Source organism: Hippopotamus amphibius, chromosome 11 (assembly GCF_030028045.1).
Source record: "Hippopotamus amphibius kiboko isolate mHipAmp2 chromosome 11, mHipAmp2.hap2, whole genome shotgun sequence".
Lineage (NCBI taxonomy): Eukaryota > Metazoa > Chordata > Mammalia > Artiodactyla > Hippopotamidae > Hippopotamus > Hippopotamus amphibius.
Window position 1 is genome coordinate 27,449,595 of NC_080196.1, and position 20,853 is coordinate 27,470,447.

A 20,853-nucleotide genomic window follows, 5' to 3' on the forward strand; every position below is an offset into this window, starting at 1 on the left:
AGCTGTGTGCATCCCCATCAGAACGCAGGCTCCGGCAGCGGCTGCCTTCCCTGAACGCTGGCCTTCTCCTCTTCCTCGCCTTTTCCTGATGCCCACCTCCACAGCAACACGGGGCTGTAGGGTACAGTAGGGTGCAGCGGTGTACCCCAACTCTGCCCGGTCACTCAGCCTGCCCTCCTCGTCCGGCAGAGCAGGACCTGTCCATCCTGAATGGACGATCATCTCTAGTTCTCCGGGGAAAGGGAATTCCCCAGGCTCCCCCTGTGGCATTACTGGAAAGGTAACAAAATATACAGGGTGCTAAACTTTTAAAGGAATTATTCAGAGCTGACACAAAAAGCTGAATGGAGGCTCATCCTTGTAGATAAGTAAATTGGATAATTTACATCTGGAAATTTAGGTAGCTCAAGCTTTGGGTAAATGAATGATCTAGTTTGGTGATACAGATTGATCTAATGATTTGGGGGGGTCATCAGATCTCTCCCTGTATCTTGCCTCCATTCATCTCTGGCTTTCCCTCTGCTTAAAATGGGAGTCACTCTCCCTGAGTTCACTTCATCATTCGGTATGTATGTCCTAAGCAAGTGCACTCTTGCTCTGCACCCTTTCCCCCCAGATGCTCCTCAAAATGACACTAAGGATTTGCCATCACCATCTACCTACCACCTTCCCAGCTCTTAAAGCTCTTCCAGGAACCCACCCCAACCTTCCGGTTCTTCTCCTAATTCACCTGTTTCTTTGACTCACACCCAAGAATCTTTCTACTTCCTGTCCTTAGTCTAGTCTTTAAATACTGTTTGACAGTCTTGCTGCCCTTCTGGTCTCACTGTACGTGTCCACCTAGGGAGACCTCATTCACTTCTGTAGCTTCAACTCCTATTTGTTCCACAGGTATTTAGTGACTGCTTTCCCCACTCCCCGTATGCCAGGCACTGTTCTAGGCACAGAGGCTGCAGCTGTGAATGAAATAGACCAAACTCTTGCTCTCATGGAGTTTGCTTCTGTAAGGAAAACAGTTAAGTCAACAAGTTGTATTTTTTGTTAGATTTTCTGAGTGGCTTGGAGAAAAATGCAGCAGGGAAGGTGGATAGGGAGCTGGATGGTGGTTTGGTGGTGGTTGAGGGGATTTGCAGGGAGGGCAAAGGCTGCAAGACAGGGGAGCAGGAGGGTCAGGATGACAGCGGACCGTGAGCCAGGGGAGAGTAGAGGGAGAGGGGGGCCGGAGAGGGCCAGCCCTGAAGGGTTTGTTGGGCTTTGACCCTGTGTGTGGTGGGAGCCGTTAGAGAATTTCTAGCACAGAGGTGACGTGATAAAGTTACACTGAAAAACATCACATTGACTGCTGTTTTGAGAGTAGACCCTGGGGTGGGGGCAGAGCAAAGAGCTGAGTTAAGAGGCTTTTGCGGTTACCTGGGGCTGAGAAGAGGGTGACTTAGACCCCAGTGACAGAAGTGGAAGTGGTGAGGAGGGGTTGGGTCATGGGGATGTTTTGAAGGAAGAATGCACAGAATTCGCTGGAGCTTTGGTTATGGCATGAGAGAGAGTGAACGCTGACTCTAGGACTTGCAAACTGAGCCGGCGTGGGGGGGAATGGAGTTGCCATTTATAGAAATGGGAAGCGTCGTGGAAAGACCGGTGGGGCAAGACGAGGAGCTTGCTTTTTGGACGTGCTAAGTTGAGAAGACTTTGAGACATCTAGGTGGAGGTGCCGAGTGGCAGTTGGTTCTGTGAGTTTCGAGCTGAGGGCAGAGGGCCTTGGGGATGTTAATCTGGGAGTCACCAGTGATGAGCATATGATGGAGTTTAAAGCCTTAAGACAAGGTGGGAAAACCGAGGCCATATTCATAGAATGATAGGAAAAGTGATCAAAGGGCTGAGTCTTGGGACATTCCAAGTGTCAGTGGTTGGGACAATCAGGAGGAATCAGGTAGAGGAGGTCGGGAAGAGAGGCTTGGGAGGTGGGAGGGAATCCAGGAGGGCACAGTGCTCGGTGGGCAGTGGGCAAGGGGAGGGAGTGTCAAGAAAGGAGCGGCTGCTGGCCACTCAGGAAAGGTGCGCACTGAGCTTCCTACCTTGGATCCAGCAGTGTGGTTGTCATTTGTGACCTCAGCGGGACCAGTTTTGGTGGAGTGGCCAGGCAAAGGCACCCTCTTTGGAGGGTTCCGAAGAGACTAGAGGGAAAGAATTGGGATAGAAGGTATACCCAGTTCTTTTGACGAGTATCCTTGTAAGGTAAAATATTTATACTGTAAATGTTTTCTGTAAGGGGGTAAATAGCTAGACCTGTGTATTTGTTTTTCTTTGAAACACACACACATGCACAACAAATCGTTTTGTGGTTGTTACAGAGGATGGCTAATTGTAGGGTTAGCCCAAAGCAGGTTTTGATGTACTTTGCAAACATTAGCTAGTTGCTAAAAGTCTCTTTTACTTCCCTTTAAAAGAAATAAAAGAGATGTTTAATGGAAAGAAGTGATTACATGTAAAAAGTTGTGTTCATTTATTTATTTTGGAGGGGAAGGAACAATAATGATGGTTGACGGATTTTTATAAAATTACCCAAGGTCACTCGTGGGACATACTCGGCTTTCATGAACAACCATTACAAGCAAGGGAAGGGTCACAGCCACAGGCTGACTTCCGCCCTGCTCTTTATTTCAGCTTTCAGAAATGGGGTCAGGTTCTATAAAGTGGAGAAATAAAGTCCTCCCACTGCCCTCCCATACTGAAATAACTATCCTTTAAAGCTGCCCGCTCTATATTTGTCTTAAGCTAATACGGTGTGAGGATGAAACCTTTGGAGCCTTGGCCCAGAGGTATATTAAATATAAACTTCCTGGTCTTTCACTCCAAGAAGCGTTCACCTTTGTTTATCATGTACAATTATTTCAACCAAAATTAGCTGAATCCCACATCAAACTCTCTTCCTTATTTACCTAGATTTCCTTGTATGTACTTGCCACTGAAAAGTAAGGAGGGAAGGTTGTTTAGCAGGAATAGCGATGATGACATTAATTAATTAGTCCTTTTTATAGTTGTCTTGTCAACACCAATCACTCATTTTTGGGGGCTGAGTTTTTCTCCCTTCCTTAGCGTCATTATTAATTTCCATCAGCAAATGACATTTTCAAATTTCTACCAATTTGCCTCAGTGTATTTAATATTTTGCTTGATGGTACAATGGACAAAGCCCAGGTTTATAAATTTACCGACTAATCCTTGGTAATCTGCCTCAAATCCTTTTCAGAGCGAGGCAAGGTGTATCTACCTTAACAAAATTAAAATAAACCTCATATAAACAAGCCATAGGCAAACTTACTTAGGTTAACACGTGTTTTTCCTTAAATGTAACTATGATAGATAATGAAATTAATGAAATAACTAAGGAAAATTAATTTCCTAATTAATGAGAAAGGTACTTGGGAGAGTTTGCAAAGCGGATTGAATGTGAGTGTCTCTGTCTGGTGGTACTGGGTTCTAATGCTTGCTCTGCCTCCCCTGTCTTCTCTGAAATACAGCGTGTGGTATTCACCTCCTAGGTTTGTTTGGAAGGTCGTTTCAGGTAATGTATCTAAAGGTATTGGCATATGGTAGGTACTTAATACATGTCAGCTCCCTTGTTTTCCTCATAATCCCATTTGAATTCCTGACTGTGCGGGTAATCCCTTTCTCAAGTGACATTCAAAAATCCCTGCAGTGTAGATGGTGGCTGGAGAACACGAGGTCTGTGTCTCCATCAGTGTCAAATGCACGCTCGACCGCATCTTTGCGGATGCAGATGTCGAGTGTTCTAGAGCTGGAAGGAGCCTCAGTGAGTGCGTGATTCTGTTCTGCACTCACCAAAGAGCAAACAGACAATCCCTCCACAATGAGTGGGACAGATTTGGAAACTGAGTCTGAGGCGCAGCAATTTTGTGAGACTTACTGAGAGTCATTCAGAGGCCAATAGCAGAGCGGGGACAGGAACCTGATTTAATACCCTGTCTCCATCACTGGTTCATATCAGCCAGTTCAGATTTCCTGACTACTCATAGTGGTGGGACCCATTGTCTAACCCATGGTTCACCAGTTGAAGATAATTAGTTGGGACATTAATGACACGTGGCTGTGAGTGAAAAAGTTCTAGTGAATGCAAGAAGGTGGCCTGTACCACAGGTCATATTTCTTTCCTCTTGTTCACAGCAGGATTCATGATATAATTGCATTTTTTTTTTGCAGCTTCTCATTCTTTTTCTTTTCTGTTTTTAATTGGAGTATAATTGCTTTACAATGTTGTGTTAGTTTCTGCTATACAGTGAAGTGAATCAGCTATATGTATACCTATATCCCCTCCCTCATGGACTTCCCTCCCTGCCACACCATCCCACCCATCTAGGTTGTCACAGAGCACCTAGCTGAGCTTCCTATGCTTTATAGCAGGTTCCCACTAGCTATCTGTTTTACACATGTCAATCCTGATCTCCTAATTCATCCCAGCCTGCCCTTCCCCCACCTCACCATGTCCACAAGTCAGTTCTCTACATCTACTTCTCTATTTCTGCCCTGCAAATAGGTTCATATGTACCATTTTTCTAGATTCCACATATACGTGTTAGTGTTCGGTGTTTGTCTTTCTCTTTCTGGCTTCCTTCACTCTGTATGACAGACTCTAGGTCCAACCACACCTCTACAAATGACCCAATTTTGTTCTTTTTATGGCTGAATAATATTTCATTGTATATATGTACCACATCTTCTTACTCCATTCATCTGTCATTGGGCATTTTAGGTTGCTTCCATGTCCTGGCTATTGTAAATAGTGCTGCAATGAACATTGTGGTACAGTTGTCCTTTTGAATTATGGTTTTTTCAGGGTATATGCCCAGTAGTGGGATTGCTGAGTCATATGGTAGTTCCATTTTTAGTTTTTTAAGGAACCTCCATACTGTTCTCCACAGTGGCTGCATCAATTTACATTCCCACAAACAGTGCAAGAGGGTTCCCTATACCACAGGGAACCACAGGTCACATTTCTTTCCTCTGTTCACAGCAGGATGCATGATATTACTGCATTTATAGTGATTATTCTTGTCACTGTAGTGACCATGCAAGAGAGAATTAAGGTCAGAATTCCCCACAGGCCCTTTGGAAGTGTGGTAAGCAGTGTGGTGTCACTCACGCATCAAGCCTCTGGGTCACCAAAGGACAGTTGCTTCTTGGGTTAGTTCCCTTAGAGTGTGGTCTCTACACTATATTTGAAAAGGGACTTCAGGATAGCTGAGGGTGAAATGTTGGAAGGAGGTGGTCTAGTAGGGTTATTACACCATTGCATTAAGTGTCTGCTAGGTGTCAGACCCAGGACCAGAGATCTATAAGCATCATTTCAAGAAATCTCTGAGGGAAGAGTTCTAGCCATAAGCACTTTACAGGTGGTGAAACTGCATACCACAGGGGTGTGTTGCTCTAAACTGTGGCTGAAAGGAAAGAGCACTTTACAGGGTTGAGTCCAAGTAAACACTGCAACAGTTATTGATGGTGTGTGGCGCAGGCTTTAGGATCAAAGGTGAAGGGGCTGATGAAAGCTGAAGAGAATGTTAGAACAGAAGGTCAGGGGAGGAGTGGTCTTCATCTGTATTTTTTTTTTTTTCTTTTGGCTGCTTTGGGTCTTTGTTGCTGTGCACGGGCTTTCTCTAGTTGCAGTGAGTGAAGGCTACTCTTCATTGCAGTGTGCGGGCTTCTCATTGTGGTGGCGTCTCTTGTTGCGGAGCACAGGCTCTAGTTGCATGGGCTTCAGTAGTTGCAGCACGTGGGCTCAGTAGTTGTGGCACATGGGCTTAGTTACTATGCAGCATGTGGGATCTTCCCAGGCCAGGGATTGAAGCAGTGTCTCCTGCTTTGGCAGGTGGATTCTTAACCATTGCACAACCAGGGAAGTCCTCTCCATCTGTATCAGTCACTATCTCTGCACTAAAATGGAGGTAACAGAAACGACTAAAGGTGTCTTGGACGTTTTCTTCTCTCCCTCTCATTCCTCTAGCACATGTTTAAGTGCAAACAACAATCCAACTCAATGATTTGGCACCTTGGATTCAGGACTACATTTAGCAGATGGAGCCTCTGCTCTTCACCGCCCCTTGCCATGACCCTCCTTCTTGCTGGAGAATCTGCCTTTAGAGCCACTTCTGACACTTGTCTCCCCCCACATCCTGGGCTTACCTTTAGCTCATTGAGACAATGTGTGGACTTACAGATTCAATGTCATAACAACATTCTTTCTGAGAAGATGGGAATGAGTTTGTGTATGTGCTCTCATGCGTCCGCGTGTGTGGGTCTATAAGGAAATTCAGGTACTTAAAACTGATTCTCTAAAAAGATATAACCATTTATTCATTTACTCAACAATTATATATTGAATGCCAGCCCTCTCCCAGTCAGTGTTCTAGACACTAGGAATATAGAAGTGGACCAGTGGACTTCTGGACCATTCCTGTGGGGGGAGGGCAGACAGTAAACATGTAAATATATGGTATGTCTGGTGCTAATCGTTAAGAAGGAAAATACAAGTGGGTAAGGGGTCAGGGCATGCTATTTTCTCCAGCTTGGAGAAGGAAGACCTCAGTGAGAAGTTAGCATTAGGATAGAAACAGGGGGGAGTGAGCCCCCTGGATATCTGATGGAAGAACATTGCAGGTACAGGGAGGAACTAGGCACAGGCCCTGAGGCCTGTTTGAGAACCAAAGAGCTGGCCAGCCAGCGCGTTTGGAGCAGATGAGTGAAGCAGTGAGTTTTAGAAGATGATGTTGGAGGAGTATTAGAGATGGAGTGGCAAATGAGGAGGGGCCTTTTGTGGCCCAGTATAAGGACTTTGACTTAAAAAAATTTTTTTTATTGGAGTATAGTTGATTTACAATGTTATGTTGGTTTCAGGTGTACAGCAAAGTAAGTCTGTTATACATATATACATATCCACTCTTTTTAAGATTCTTTTCCCATATAGGCCATTACAGAGTATTGAATAGAGTTCCCTGTGCTATGGAGTAGAGAACTTTGACTTTTATTCTGAGTGAGATGGGAAGCTCTTATAAAGTTTGGAAAGAGGTCCCCTGGTATTTCCAGTATAAAGTCACAACCCTGACCACTTTGTCACAGGATAGAAGAATCTAGCCCAGTGCTTTTTTTCCTACTTAACGAGTGGGAGGTAGATATAATAGCTCATTCAGGTTAAAGTGTATATTTCTATGAAATGCTTTAATTATTTTGGCATTATTGGAAAAATTCTGTGTGAAATGCACATATACTAAATCTTTTTAAAGAAAAGTATTATAATAATGAACGTGTCTTTTAATGTCTCAAGTATGTGTTCTCATAATATAAAATAATTTTATTACAAAATAATATTCCTATTTACAGAAAATTTGGACATTAGAACAAAACAGTGTCTGTGCCAGTTAAAGTCACTTCATTCCAAATAACAGAAACCAACTTTCCTTGAAAGCAGGAAATTTGTTAGGAAGGTTGGGGAGCTCATAGAATCGATGGGAAGTCTGGAAGATCAGGTGTAGAAGCAGACAGCACTCAGGGCATTTTGGAGGAGCTTGGCAGGTGGGGGTCTCTTCTCAGAAAGAAACTCTTCTCAGGCTTGTTAAGTGACCACCACTGGAATTACTGAGACCAAAACATTTCCAGTCTTCTCTTTCCTTTTGCTCCAGATTTCCTTTTGAAGCCTGGGTACAGGACTCCGTTGATGGTAGGGTAAGACACCATGACTGACAGTCCCACTCAACTCTAGTCAATGGAGCAGAATGATTCCTTGTGGAAATTAGGGTCTGTTATCCAGAGAAAAGGATAATGGATGTTGGTCAGCTAAAGTGCTAAAAATTTCATAATGCCGCCTAATTATACTTCCTTTTACCATAATTCTTATAATTTTGGCATATTTTCTTCTATTCCTATTTCCTGTTTACTGTTTCCTAGTTTTTTTAAACTTAATTTTCTAAGCTGCTGTTATGTGGTAAAAATGGTGACCTTCTTGTTTCTTATTTAACCAGTCTTAAATTTCTAGGCATTCAGGTTATTGTCATTAAAAATACTACAAATAAAGCTGCGGGGAATTGTGACAGCTAACCTAAGCTAGCTTAGTACTACAGTGCTTCTGCTCCTGGGTGTCTGATCTACTCAACTGTGCTTCTAGAAGAGAAGGCAAGATAAAATAAGTCTAAACTTCAGCAGAAGCATATAAATGAAGATGATCTCATCAGACATTGGAACTGTCAAAAGGAGGTGGGCCTCATCCTCCCAGAGACTGACAAGTGTCTTCTCTTTGGCTATTAGGGGGGAAGATGATTTTCCTGGACCCAGGACCCATCGAGCTCAGAGCGCACTCCATCCTTGTTTCTGATGGTGGAGAGCTCCGGATTGGATCCGAGGACAAGCCCTTCCAAGGCAAAGCTCAGATCAAACTCTACGGGAGTGCCCACTCTACCCCCTTCTTTCCATATGGAGTCAAGTTCCTGGCTGTGAGGAATGGAACTCTTTCCCTGCATGGTGAGTGAGGCAATTGACCAGAGGAATTTAGGTAGAGCTGCGTCTAGCCAAGGTGCGGACAATGGGGAAAATGATAAAACTACTTACATCTCTTTGGCTGTTAGTCACGGAGGAAATAAAGTCAATTAGAGCATGAACACTATTTCCTTAAATAAGGAATATTAATTGTGCTGATGATCATGGCAGAGTATATGGTTTTCAGTTATTTGCCCCCCTTTCTGTCATTTCCACCCATTGTCAGGTGACTTTCAGTGCCTCCCCGTGGGTGGACCATACTTCCCTGTCCTGCTGAGAGTGGTCCTGCTCAGCCTTGGACTTGCCTTGGTCAATGGAACGTGAGCAGAAATGATGCACTGCGTGGCCAAGTAGACATTTTGAGAGCCATTATGATACTTTGGCCAATTTTCTCTTTTCCTTCTGCTTGAGAATAGCCCATTCTCTTTCAGGATGGGGCAGCTCCTTAAGCTTGGGCAAAGCTGCATCTGACCTACTGATCCCATATATGTGAGTGAGGAATAAACCTTTGTTGTCATGAACCACTAAAATTGTGTTTGCAACTGCAGCTTAACCAAGTGAAAACTGACCAGTATGGTTACTTACTGTTACTTAGCCCACACCCATGGCTGTGTACGCTGGTGGCATTCCAAACCAGAGACAACTTCACTTTGTTGTGGTTGCTGCTCTTCCCCCTCCCTCCACCCCTCCCTCCTGGAACAGGGCTCAGTTAGAGTTCCACCTAGAATCTTGTTACAGGTGGGTTGGTGTTTATGGATTCCTGGGAAAAAACAGGAATTAGGCTACAGTGTGTTTCTGCTACAGTTTCGTTTGCCTTTTGATAACCTCATCCCACTTTGCAAAAAGGACAGTTTTATATTCCTTGCGATTCAGGAAATTACTAAGCGCCAGGGTAATCCTTAGTATCAACTAGAAAATGTGAGTATAACATGATGAGCTTGGAGTGTCTTTCTGTGGATGCTTGTATACATTTGATTATATAACACGAGCCAAAGGCAGGTAAAAAATGTGGGCACCAGGTAGTAGCCCAATCTCCAGAAAACATGATATCTTCTACATTGGAATTTCTGTGCTGACATAACAAAACAAGACCCTGCTACCTATCACCAGAGTAATTATTCTAGATATGGTGTGTGGCTATGCTGAGGAGTCGACCTTTTTGCTCCATCAAGGCTCTGTCCATCACAAATTGTGGCCCTCAATCATTGTCTAATAAAAGCCCTCTTTTGCCTTTTTTGGCTTACTCTGAGAGGAAATGAAATCTTATCATCAAGCATTTATTAAGTGTTGACCATGGACCAGCCAGAGTGATACACGCTGGAGAGATAAATTTTGTAAGGATTAAAAAACCCATAACTATCTAGACAGAAATTCAAGATACCTACAGTATTGATTCTTGTATTCTACTTCTAAGGAGGACCTTTTTCTTCCCGTCTTCATCAGCAAGCATTTACATCAATCTGATAGCCCAGGATCCAGGACAGGCTTCTGCCTATTCACACATCGGCAATGGTCTTCAAGTTTTTCTATAGTTTAACAATTACTTAGGCCACCAACCCAATGTGTTGCTGTTTACAACTGAGGAAACAGCTGGAAAACAGGAGCTCACAGATTAGTGTTTCAGCCAGCCCACAGACCGTTTGAAAGACCCTGAAGCTTAACAGGGATCCCCTGGTTTGAGAGCTACTGTCCTATAAGATGCAGATAGCACAACTCTTGCTCGAAATGGAAATTCACTTGAAGAAGAGTGCAACTCTCTTAATTCTTTTTACTTGGCTTCTTTCATTCCCACCCCTTCTTTCCCACATTCACTTATGAAGGATCAGTGAAAGAGTTTACAAATATACCTTTATGCTCTTGTATTGCAAATGTACCCTGTGCTCCTAAGCCTTTGTATTTTAGCAGATGTCAGGTTAAGAAAATCCCTAGGACCATTACTTATAATTAATATGGGACAATTAAAGCAAAGTATTAGATACCTCTAATGTATTTTGAGAATTCTGAAAGTTATAAATGTTGCTACTTTATCCCTGTGATGTTACTGGATACTGAGAGTGCAGACACCTCCTCTCCCTCTACTCCCCTCATTTCCATCTTCTCCCCTCCTTTTATTCCTCCCCGCAACCTGCTTCCTCTCCTTTTTTCCCCTCTCCCTTCTCTTCCTCCACCTCTCCTTTCCTGCATTCTCAGAGTTAGGGTGTCATCAACAGCTGTTTTACCCATTTCCCCACAGTGCAGCCAATATAGGCATGAGTAGGATCTCTCACGAACTGCAGAGCTTGCACATTGAACACAGGTGAAATCAAGCTGTTTTCCTCATTGAGGTGATGCTGCCGCATCTTATTCATTTGAAAGAAACAGTATGTAGGAAAGAGCTTAGCCACTGGGTGAGAAGGATTCTCTGGCAGAGAATCCCAGTCACAGCCTCTGGTCCATCAATCTGCTCCCTTCTGTCTCCCTCACCACCTGAGGTCTCAAACAGGCTTTCCCTCTGGCCTTGTGGCGGTATATCACGGTTAAAATCGTTATGTAATTTCACTGGCCTTTTCCCAGGGCCAGAGGTGGGTCTGGTGACACTGGGGCTTTAGGGAAAAACTAATTTTCTTTTGCTGTCAAGTATGCAAAACAGTGAGCAACTTGATTCACTGCTTTGCCCCCAGAAGGTACCTAAAGACCCAACATTCACTCAGCTTCCCCGGATGCTGTAGGGAGGAGATTCACCAACTTTAGTGCATGGAAGACTCTTCTCTGCAAGATTTTAAAAACTGATGTTTCTGGACCTCACTTTCAGAATCTGACTCAGTTGGACTCGGGTGGGCCCAGGAATGTGCATTTCCTGGAACCCTCAGGTGATTTGATTCAAGGGGCCCACTGACTGCACATGGAGAAATGCTGTTTTTAGTGGTTCATATGAGTTTTGGAATCAGAAATCAGTCCAGTTCTGCCACTTATCAACTATGACCTTGGGCAAACCAATCTCTATAAAACCAGGAAAGCACAGTTCCCGCCTCACAGACTTACTGCTTGTGAACTTCCCCAAAGTATCTGGCACATGGTAACACTCCAGCACTGTTAGTTATGCCTGCTCTGATGATATTTCCCCCCAGAGCAGTGAGTCCCCTGTGCCATAGTTTCTTTTGGGAGTGAGAGAGGGAGGGACATCTATTTAGCATGAGTCCAGCTCTACCTGGAGATTTTTCTCCTTATTCATTTTCTTGTCTACCTCTTCATCACAGCAAGAGAGAGATTTTAGCTCTGGAGGTGGTGAAGGAACAACATTCCTACGCATCTTCTGCTCTGTTTCCATCACTGAGTGAACACGTTTTGATTTTAATCTCTTGTGGTACAGCCACTTCCCAGCAGCGGGTAAACACCATTCCTGGGTGTGGTTACAATGAAGGCTTCTTGGAAACCATTTGCATGGGCTGCAGTCTAAGCAGAAGCAGAGCACTGCGCAGCCAATGAGGGCTTTTGCAGGTGTTTTATTCCTAACATCCAATAGGAAGAGGCCTGACTGCTGGATACGAAATTTCACTCCAGCTTCATCCTAGAGAATCACACCAATGGGTCTGTGTGTCAGTGGGATAGCTTTCCCACCTTCTCTCTTCCAGCTCATTCTTCATGGCTGCTGCCTGGAACCCTTCTGCTGCAGCCGATTTTTATCATAGACAAAAATTGCTAAGCAAACAGGCTCTGCTGTTCAGCTGTCATGAAGAAAGATGGAGTTGAAAGCACGTTTCATGTTTTGCTTTTAATGTACAAAAATTCTCATACACTCCTATACTCACCCCTCACCCTCTCCGCCCCCACCCCACATACATGCACACGCGCACACACACACGCACAGTCCAGTGTGTCTTTCTCTTTCTCTGGGTTTGGGAGTGGACAAGGCAGGCCAGGTTCTGAATCTCTGGTGGAGATCAGATGGCTTAGCAAATTGCATCAGCTGCACACTTTGCTATGTTAATATGACTAAAGGCTTGCAGATTCTTCCAGAACATCAGTCTGGGGTGTGGGGCCTGTTGTCAGTGAGGAAATTTCACTCTCGCCTTTTGCTCCCCTCCTCCATCTGCCAGTCCAGGTTCACCACCCCAGACCGAGTGCCAATCACATGTCACTTTTCGAGGGGGTCGCTGTCAGCCTAGGCAAGTTGAATTTTTGACAACGTAATTACGGCCCTGGCTTCCACAGTGGGAGTCTGAACAGGATGGTGGGGCTTTTATTGATTGTTCAGAAGGGAAATTTATCAATGTCTCTCACTTCATTTCCAGTTCCTCCCTGAGAAATTTGGCTGACAGTTTCTTAGGAGAAAAAGCTGTCTTCTGGACTTGAATGGACTTCTGTCTTTGTCCTTTTCAAGAAATCACAAGATAAGGCATTAAATATAAATGGAAGTTTCTGGGAAAAGTGAGAATGTGGGAACATGGTTAAGGAAAACACTAGTGTAATGTTATGAATAGGGGACTTTTGTAGGAATAAATAGGAAAAAAGGAGTCTAAACAAACATGTTTAAATACAGTTTGCTTCCCTTCTCAAAGTACCAAATACCTGTGTGTAAACCCCATGCTTTTTGTGAGTACTGTCTATGGACATTCTTATTGTGTTGCTAAAGGGTGTCAGGCTGTGTGGAAGCACGATACAGTGCGCATGGAGTTGACACACGTGTCCTGGGCAGTGGTTTCCTACTGGGGTCCACAAAATCTGAATGTTTCCTCAGGGAACTTCAGGAGTCCCGCCAACAATGAAGTTTTGGGGATCAAGCCCTAAAGGTTTAAATTGCTCAAGCAATTGCTTCATTGCTTTTATCTCTAGCCTAAATTTGTGTTAAAGTAATATTTCACTGGAAGAAAGAGTTCTATTGCAAAAATAGTGTTTAAAAATGACTCAAGTAGCTCATCTTGTTTTCTTTTTCTTTTTTAATTGAAATATAGTTGATTTACAATGTTGTGTTAATTTCTGCTGTACAGTGATTCAGATATATATACATGTACATTTATATATATGTTCTATTTTTATATTCTTTTTCATTATGGTTTATCATAGGCTATTGAGTATAGTTCCCTTTGCTGTACAGTAAGACCTTGTTGTTTATCCATTCTATATATAATGGCTTACATCTCTCCTGCACTGTTGGTGGGAATGTAAATTGGTGCAGCTACTATGGAAAACAGTATGGAGGTTCCTCAGAAAACTAAAAATAGAATTACCATATGATCCATTCTTCTTATTTTGTAGTTTCTTGGTGTTGGGGCAGGTAGAAGAGGTGAGGCAGGTGCTGGGCAGGTAGAAAGATGAGGCAAGAAGGCTGACCAGCCTTTTGCTGAACCATGCTGTTGTATCCTCTGCTGGGCATTGCTGCCTCTCTGGATAATCCTGGCTGACTGCTGATTCTCTCTCTTCGATCACTGGAGTCCTGTAGGAAACCTCCCCACTGTTTCCCAGTGTGGAAACCCTGCCTGGGTTTGCAGTTCCCTTAGCTTCCACCAGAAACTTGGCTCAAGTCAAGCCACCTTCCCTAGAATCCACTTGATCCAGAAGAAACTTACAAATCTTTCCATGCCAAAGATGTTCCACTTAGCACCCTTTGCTCTGCTCTCTCTCTCTGAGTCTCCTCTCCCCTGCTCAGATAAGACGGGCAGCCCACACATATGCTGCATATGCAGACATCCAACCTGGGGAAAAGAAGCCATTCTCCTTTTCTTGCAGGCAACTCTATGATTAGTACTTTTGAAGCCCTTTTTCTTTGCTTACGTGGAGAGAAGTAGGCTCGGACCTCCCTCTGTAGGAAGGAGAGGAAAAGGCCATGGCTGTTCACTGAGGCTAATGACTCAGCCCCGTCTCTGAGAATTTCTTTGAATTTCCTCTCTTGGTTGATCATGTCGCTTGGAGTGGGGTCTGCCCAGGGATGGCTCAGAAGGCAGAATTAGATTAGCCTCCTTTAAATAAGCCCCAAGGAAATGTCTGCTCCCTGCCTGTTCATGGCTCACATACAATGTGGGCGCTTCTCATCTTTGGTCCCTGGCTTGGGTCCTCTTGGTGGGTTTGGAGGAGCAGAAGTCTCTGCTAAACAATTTGGTACATATGTGAAAGGGTGCTCCAAAGGGACATTGGGTTGAAAGAGAGAGCAGCTGTGTGTGTGTGTGTGTGTGTGTTATTTGATTTAGGGGTGGGAAGAAAGTAAGATCAAAGTGAGAGTAGGAAGAGAGGAAGAAGGATGAGAAACATTAAAAACCTATTCATTGCTTTCTGTAATCTTAAATTCAACGCACTTCAGTCCACCCCTGGGGTTCTGGTCAGCTGGTATGTTGTGGCAGATAGTAATTACTCAGTCAGTTAATGCTGGTGAGTGTGGTTCTGGTGGACTTGGAACCCTCAACATGTGGGATGGCCAGTGACTAATGACTGGTTCTCTATTCAGAGCACATGAGGATTGGTCCTTAAGTGTGTGTCTTTCAAAATATAACCAACACCACCAATGAAAGTAAGGTGGAAATTTTCTCTGTTGCCTAACAAGGCCTCAAAAAAAATCCAAAACATAAGTATTCTATATGCACAATAGCAGAAACATATCTGGTAAAATCTCATTGATTCTTAACTGAGATAACTTAGAATATATAATTGCAAATAGTTGCCTATGAAACAACGGACAACGGATTAATCTCCAAAATATACAAGCAGCTCATGCAGCTTCATACCAAAAAAGCAAATAACCCAGTCCACAAATGGGCAGAAGACCTAAATAGACACTTCTCCAAAGAAGACATACAGATGGCCAACAAACACATGAAAAGATGCTCAACATCACTAATCATCAGAGAAATGCAAGTCAAAGCCACAATGAGGTATCACCCCACACCGATCAGAATGGCCATCATCACAAAATCTGGAAACAACAAATGTTGGAGAGAGTGTGGAGAAAAGGGAACTCTCCTGCACTGTTGGTGGGACTGTAAGTTGGTACAGCCACTATGGAAAACAATTTGGAGGTTCCTTAAAAAAACTACAAATAGAACTACCATATGATCCAGTAATCCCACTCCTGGGCATATACCCAAAGAAAACCATAATCCCAAAAGAAACATGTACCATAATGTTCATTGCAGCACTATTTACAATAGCCAGGCCATGGAAGCAACCGAAATGCCCATCAACAAACGAATGGATAAAGAAGGTGTGGCATATATATACAATGGAATATTACTCAGCTATAAAAAGGGATGAGATGGAGCTATATGTAATGAGGTGGATAGAACTACAGTCTGTCATACAGAGTGAAGTAAGCCAGAAAGAGAAAGACAAATATTGTATGCTAACTCACATATACGGAATCTAAAAATGGTACTGACGAACTCAGTGACAAGAACAAGGATGCAGATGCAGAGAATGGACTGGAGAACTCGAGGTTTGGGAGGGGGCGGGGGGTGAAGGGGAAGCTGAGACGAAGGGAGAGAGTAGCATAGACATATATATACTACCAACTGTAAAAGAGATAGCCAGTGGGAAGCTGTTGTATAACAAAGGGAGTTCAACTGGAGGATGGAAGATGCCTTAGAGGACTGGGATGGGGAGGGTGGGGGGGACTTGAGGGAGGGTGGGGGGGGAGTCAAGGGAGGGAGGGAATACGGGGATATGTGTATAAAAACAGATGATTGAACTTGGTGTACCCCCCAAAAAATAATAAATAAATAAATAAAATTAAAAAAAAATACAAATGCCCAGAGTTTTCCATGATTTCTAAACCCAACAGAATTATATATACTGGTTCAGCAAGCAGCCACACTTGGCATATGAGACAGGGTGTGGCAGTAAACAGAAGATCTGTAAAAAATTAATAGCTCCATAACTGAGAAGCAACATTCAAGCCAGGAGGCCAAAGAACTCTTACAAACACAGTGCTTACCTTCCCACTGTGGCACCACTGTGATTTACAGCTACTTGGGCATGAATTCATAGAAAAGCAGTGGAAGGAATCAGAAATATTAATGGTGTCACGGCTAGAGATGAGAATCCAGAGGTCTGTTTCAAAGTGGTTGTTCTGCATCAGGAACAGAACGGACTATCTCATTTCCTAAACTCAGTGTGACCCCTTTAGTTCAATGGTTAAATCATTTTGGAAGTTCATTCCATTTTATATTTAAGCCAGTTGTATGTTTTATGAACAAAGTTTTCTCTAGACTGCACTTTAGTGTACCTCTTAAATTCATGTTTAAAAAAATAAAGAAATGAAAATGACAAAAAAAAAAAGAATATATAATTGCTTGATCTGGACAAGAATGACCTTGGAACAATGGATAAGAAAGGGTTCCTTCCGTTAAGAGTATAAAGCATACTTTAAGAAACTTGTTTAAACACGTTGCAGTGAACATGCTGTTTTTAAGGTCCTTAGGATTTTAGGTGTTTACATGTAAATGTATATTGCTAATTAGAAATGAGTTCTAGCTATTCGATAATCCAAGTACAGCAGGAACCCCACTTAGAAACACATTATAAGATACTTTAAGTTTCTATATATACCTGAAAGTGTTGGCGTTCGTCAGGTCCTTTTTGGTTGCAAGTGACAGAAAACCCAATTTGAACAAAAAATAAGGGCACTTAATGCCTCATATAAATGAAAAAAAACTTGAGGCACAGCTGAGTCCAGGTGCTTCAATGAAGTCATTAGGACTTTGTTTCTCTGCAATTCTAGGTTCTGCTTTCCCCCGAGTTGCTTCATTTTCCAGTCCTATTCCTGGAGGCAGAAATAGGTCCCTGTGGCTACAGATGAAATAAGGGCACTTTTCCAATGACTATTTGACCCCTGAGCAAATTCCAACATTCCCCTCATCAAAATTTCATGTGTGTGTGTGTGTGTGTGTGTGTGTGTGTGTAAGAGAGAGAGAAAGAGAGAGAGAGACATAGGTATATAGATATAGATGTATGGATATTACATCAGTTCTATTCATCCGTAGACCCCTGACTAACACAGTGACTTATTTATTCACTAATTCACTTATTTAATATATATATTAATATATGTATGTGAAGAAACTTATTATAAGGAACTGGCTTATGACACCCAGGAGAGCTGGTGTGTAGCTCTAGTCTGAGACCAAAGGCCTGAGAACCAGTGGAGCCCATGGTGTAAGTTGCAGTCCAAAAGCTGGTACAAGAGTGTAAAGCAATTATATTCCAATAAAGAGCTTAAAAAAAAAAAGCCAGCAGGCTTGAAGCCAAAGAGGAGCCAGAGTTTCAGTCTGAATCTGAAGGGTGGAAGAGACCAGTGTCTCAGCTCAGCGTTCAGACAGGAGTTCCCGCTCACTCCGGTACAAATATGAATGGATTATTGGATGAGGCCCAGCCACATTAGGGGGGGCAATCTACTTCACTCACTCTATGGATTCAAATGTTAATCTCATCCAGGAACACCTTCACAGACATGCTAGAATAATGTTTTGACAATTTTATGGGTACCTCAGAGCCCAGTCAGGTTGACACATCACAGTCCCTAAAGTTGATTCCATTCTATAATATAACTGACCTGTATCATATCTAGGACACAAAATCCAGGAAGATAGCAAGACTCTTGTTTTGATGCAAAGCTTCCCAAGAGAGATCCATGTCTTCCTTTCAAGATTTCTATAGTTTACTTTCTCCTGCTAGGACACGAGGCTCTTGGCCGACATTCTGCATCTTCTCCAATGAACTTGACTTTGTTCAGTCCCAGAGCACTCATTCATCTTCCCCTGGATGAGTGTTAGGAGTGGTGGACTCTGAAAGTAGGCTGCTTGGATCCAAATACAATCTCTATCACTAATTGACTGGTGGACCTTGAAAAGGTCAACTCTTTCGTGTTCAGTTTCCATATACAAGTTGGACACAATTCTAAAACATTTCTCATGGTGTTGTTAGGTTGTTTTTTATTTTATTTTATTTGTTTAGTTTAATTTATTGGCTGCACTGGGTCTTCATTGCTGCACATGGGCTTTCTCTAGTTGAGGAGAGCGGGGGCTGCTCTTCATTGTGGTGCGCGGGCTTCTCATTGCGGTGGCTTCTCTTGTTTCAGAGCGTGGGCTCTAGGTGTTCAAGCTTCAGTAGTTGCGGCACATGGGCTCGGTAGTTGTGCTACCTGGGCTTAGTTCCTCTGCAGCATGTGGGATCTTCCTGGAATGGGGCTCAAACCCATGTTTCCTGCATTGGGAGGTGGATTCTTAACCACTGTGCCACCAGGAAAGCCCCTGTTAGGTGGTCTAAATGAAACAAAACATGTAAAGCACTTAGCACAGGGACAGGCAGTGAGTAGTTACTCAGTAAGTATTAGTTAGTATTATTATCATCAATGTTATTGTTATTATATGCGGATGGTTTTGATTTGATGAAGCTGCCTCATTATTCTAAGAAGACTGGGATGGTATTTATAGCTTTCCAGTAATTCATCAGCCATTCTTGATACCCCTTTCTCTATGGTTCCTCATAGCATGTCCATCACCAGGTCTTGATTTGAATTCATAGATAACTCACAAGTCCATTTACTTCTCTTCACTTCCATGACTATTGCCTTAGTTCATGATGCCATCAACTTGTGCCCGGAACTGTTGTTTAAGCTTTCTAGTTTATCTTTTAGTTGCTATTTTCATCCCTCTCCAATTCATTTTTTACCCTGGAGGCTGGGTGATCTTTTAAAAACATGGATCTCTTCACATCACGCCACTGCTCAGAACTCTTCAGCAGCTTCCCACTGTCCCTAGGATAAAGTCTAAAATTTCTAACATGGTTATAGCGCCCTATCTGATGTAGGTTCCTGCCTGCGTCTCCTGCTGTTTTCCAACCCTCTCCCATACTCCTCCCCCACTGCGGTGCTTTTCAGTCTTAGTAACCCCCTTTTAGTTTATTAAATGGTTAATGTAGTCTAGGCTTCACATTTTTTACATTTTTGAGTACCAAAAGAAATTCAACTTTGTTCAGTAAATGGAGTGCTCCATAGGCAGGAGCATGTGATTTTTCCTTCAAAGAGAATTCTTCCACATGTATCATCAAAGCAATATTATTAATAGTATTGCTTTCAGCCTGGTCCTGAAGAAGGAGTACCACTGAATTGGCATTATATTCAGTATTTGTTAAAATTGGATTTTTACCGAGATCCTGGCACTTTATAATTTTCAAAGCTGCTTCCCATACTTTCCTCTCATTTAACTCTCACAACAACTTTGTGAAGTAGGAACGACTGGGATTGTTACTTTCATCTCAGAGAGGATGAAACTGGGGCCCAGAAAGGGAGGGAACTAATATTCACTCCATCCTCTTCATAGGCTTATGATACACATGGGCTTTCTGCTATTTTACACACACATAGCTGGTATTTAGCTGTGGCAGAAAGACAAACAGGAGACACACCTTCCAGCTTTCTGGAACATTCTTCCTAAGTTTAATTTTTTCAGGTTATTTTGGGATTCTAAGTGGGGCTTTCTTCCTTTTGGCTCCCTTTGTAATATTCTTGATAGGGGCACAAAGAACCTGCTTCTTCCCCAGTTTGTTTCTTATGTTCAGTATTTTTTTATGGCATTTTCTGATTTCTGTAATGGCAAATCTACAAATATCTTCTTTTATGGTTGATTTCATGTTTAGAAAGTTCTCACTTGTACAAAGACTATATAAAATATATCTAATTGTTTCCTGGTACTTTAAAAATTATTGTTATTATTATTATTATTATTATTTCACATTAGGTCTTTTATCTAGGGTCAGCAAATAATGGCCCATGGGCCAAATCTGGCCTGTTGCCTATTTCTGCAAACAAAATTTTATTGAAGCACAGCCATGCCTGTGTGTTTAGGTGTTATCTATGGCTGCTTCATGCTGCCATGGCAGAGTTGAGTTGCAACAGAGACAACCTGATCTGCAGACCAAAATCTATTCATTGCTTGGCCTTTTATAGAAAATGTTTGCCAATCCCTTCTTTAGTCCATCTAGAATTTATTTTGATGCAGTGTGTAAGTTAGTTATTTAATTTTTTTCCAAATGGTTGGTCAGTTTTCTGAACACTGCTCGTTCAACAATGCAATGATGGTATGCTGAAAAATGTCCTCCAAATATACTTATATCCCAATTCCTGGAACCCATGAAGGTTTGGCAAAAGAGGCTTTGTGGGTGTGATTAAGTTAAAAATTTTAAAATGGGGAGATTATCTTGGATAATTCAGATGGGCCTGATGTAATCACATTGGTCCTTATTAGAGGGACACAGGAGGAGTCAGAGGAGAAGGAGATGCAATGGTGGAAGCAGAGAGAGGAGAGATGTGTTTTAAGATGAAAGAGGGGCCACAAGCCACAAGCCAAGGGA

At 42.8% G+C, this 20,853-nt stretch overlaps 1 protein-coding gene across 1 annotated transcript in view; it reads left to right on the forward strand.

The window, feature by feature from the left end:
* The window catches only part of PKHD1 (PKHD1 ciliary IPT domain containing fibrocystin/polyductin), a 443,114-nt gene that overhangs the window by 128,047 nt on the left and 294,214 nt on the right, over positions 1 to 20,853 (forward strand). Inside the window, exon 36 of the mRNA XM_057700365.1 lies at positions 8,311 to 8,523. Coding sequence (XP_057556348.1) covers positions 8,311 to 8,523 — 213 coding nt within the window. The remainder of the gene's footprint in view (positions 1 to 8,310; positions 8,524 to 20,853) is intronic.